This window comes from Pterocles gutturalis, unplaced genomic scaffold, assembly GCF_000699245.1.
Source record: "Pterocles gutturalis isolate BGI_N339 unplaced genomic scaffold, ASM69924v1 scaffold2908, whole genome shotgun sequence".
In the NCBI taxonomy this organism is placed as follows: Eukaryota; Metazoa; Chordata; class Aves; order Pterocliformes; family Pteroclidae; genus Pterocles; species Pterocles gutturalis.
The window spans coordinates 36,001-38,445 of NW_010122689.1; the positions used below are offsets into that span (position 1 = coordinate 36,001).

Consider the following 2,445-nt stretch of genomic DNA (forward strand, 5'->3'; position numbering starts at 1 on the left):
AAAACGTTCAAATCATTTTTGTTAGGAGGAAGGGAGTAATGGGATCTTTGTTAATGATTTCACAGACTTCTATTATATGGCATAGCAAACTTCAGAGTTCCTCTCTGCCACTATCTCTTGTTTTTACATTCTTGGTATCACACCCATCTTAGGTTCTTCTTCTGCACTTAATTTTTTTTCCTCTTGTAATTTTCGCCTTGAAGCAGATCTCTTCTGTGTTACGTACTTGGCAGACCATGCATGACCAGGATCAACAGTGCTGTTCTTGCTGTAAGGAAGGAATCAGTCAGTATTTTACGCTTGCAATTTCTCTAACTGGAGCTCACTGTCAAATTTTTAGGATGCCTACAGATTTTTCATAGCTAAATAAAAACAAACAAACCTTGTCAGCATCTTTGGATGTCTGTGCTCGGTTGTTTGTTTTAACTTGTGTGGCAATAGTTATGATGCCAGTCTTGGCAAGTGAACTCATTTAAGAACAGCTATATTTGTTGTTAGTGAATAAGTAGAATTAGTGTAGACTACAGGTTGTTGGTACAAAGTAGAAATACAGTCTTCAGAGGGCACTGAAAATGTAATGAAATTAATGCAAGAGAAACACTGTTAGATGAAAATGGAGAAGCAATACAGAGCACTCGCACAAAATGGAAAGAGGAGTGGTACTCAACTGGGCTGATGTACTTGTGTTTGGTTTCTTTTTCTTTGTTTGGTTTCAGTTTGGTTTCAGACTTTGGTATTTTGTTCTCTGGTTAATACTGCCGACGTCGTATGTTTTAGTGATGCACTCAGTGATGCAATAACACCAGGGAAAGGAGGAGCTCCCACCAAAAATCCTGTAAGTGGTTCCATTCTCTAGAAATGACAGCTGGGTTTTGTAATCTCTTCTAAAATGTAGGTCAGATGACTGCTGCTCCTGCAGAGGCCCTCTCATCTTTCTTCCAGCCCCACTAAGTTTCCAGGTGTCCTGTTTCTTCCCGTACAGGGGCAGTAATGCTGGAGCCATCACTCATGTGTTGTGTCCTCCTTTTTTTCCATAGGGGACAGTCTTCACTTTGGAATCCGAAGAGGAAGAGTACCCCGGGCTCATCGCAGAGGACAGTAATGACATCTACATCCTGACCAGTGACAACTCAGGACAGGTGAGCCCCCCGGAGTCTCCCACAGTGACCACGTCGTGGCAGTCGGAGAGCCTGCCCGTCTCCCTGTCAGCGAGTCAGAGCTGGCACACAGAGAGCCTGCCGGTCTCCCTGGGACCCGAGTCCTGGCAGCAAGTGGCCATGGATCCTGAAGAGGTCAAAAGCCTGGATAGCAACGGAGGAGGTGAAGAAAGGAGTGAGAACAACTCTTCCAATTCGGATATTGTTCACGTGGAGAAGGAAGAGATACCAGAGGGGATTGAGGAAGCAGTGGTGTCAGCTGTCGCTGCAGAGACCATGCAGGCAGCGTTTCCAGAAACCCCTGCTTCTTTACAAGAAATAAAACCTCAAGCTGAAATTGCTGCTCTTGAAAAAGCACATGCCTCTGCACTTCTGCTTACAAAACAGGAGGAAAAGGGAAAGGTGGCTGAAGAGCTTGTTGAACCTGAAATCCCTGTGTTAAGTAAACCTGTCCCAAAGTTAGCCCCATCAGAAGAAAAGCCTGCACCAGAACCTGAGAAAATACTGCTTCCAGGGGAAAAAAAAGTGGGGAAAGAGGGCTGCTTGGAAGAAATAGAAGAGAAATCCGCTGCAGAGGAGAAGCCTATTTTATTGCCGGAAGGGAAATCAATATTGCTGTACGGTGGGGCTGCTGCAGTAGCTATATTAGCTGTAGCAGTCGGAGTAGCGCTGGCGCTTAGAAAAAAATAACGGAGCTCTCTTGAGGAGGAGGGGGGAAGAGAGAAGAGAGCACGATCCAATTTTTGTAGTTGTGTTACCTAAAGGTTGAGCTGCCTGCTGTTTAATTGGACATTTGAGTAACTTAATGGTGATGGGGTGAGGTCGTTCAATAAGCCTCCAGCTATGGACAATCATGTTTTTAGTAGAATTGGGGTGGGGACTGGTTTTTCGTGATTAAAGTACAGGGGTATTTTTAAAAAAAAAAAACAAAAAAAAAATCTGCAAATTTAAGAACTTAAGTGCAGGTGCTGAAGAAAGGAGTGCTCGTACTCTAGAAACTGGAACAGCGAATCCCCAGGGGAAGGGGAGAGCCAGCTGCTGCCACCCCCTGGAGTTTTTGGCTTGTCTGACTGACCGCTATTGCAGCTGTGCTGTCTTGTCACTTCCCATCGTGGCACGCCCCCCCCAGCCCTCCCTAACAAACATTAGCCAACCTGAGTCTTGTAGCGAGAGGCTGGTCTCCCTTTTGTCTAGGCTTCCTCTCAGGTACAGCACTGCTCCTGGTAACCTCGCAGGTTCTTCCTAAGACCCAGTGGGAGAGTGCTTATTCTTACCTCTTTGCTCACAC

General features: G+C 45.6%; 1 protein-coding gene across 1 annotated transcript in view; it reads left to right on the forward strand.

Annotated features, from left to right (window-relative positions):
* BCL2L13 (BCL2-like 13 (apoptosis facilitator)) overlaps nt 1-2,104 on the forward strand; it is a 32,947-nt gene extending 30,843 nt beyond the window's left edge. The window contains exon 6 of the mRNA XM_010077580.1: nt 1,038-2,104. Within this exon, the coding sequence (XP_010075882.1) occupies nt 1,038-1,847 (810 nt within the window). The 3' untranslated portion in view covers nt 1,848-2,104. The remainder of the gene's footprint in view (nt 1-1,037) is intronic.
* Nucleotides 2,105-2,445: the final 341 nt, after the last annotated feature.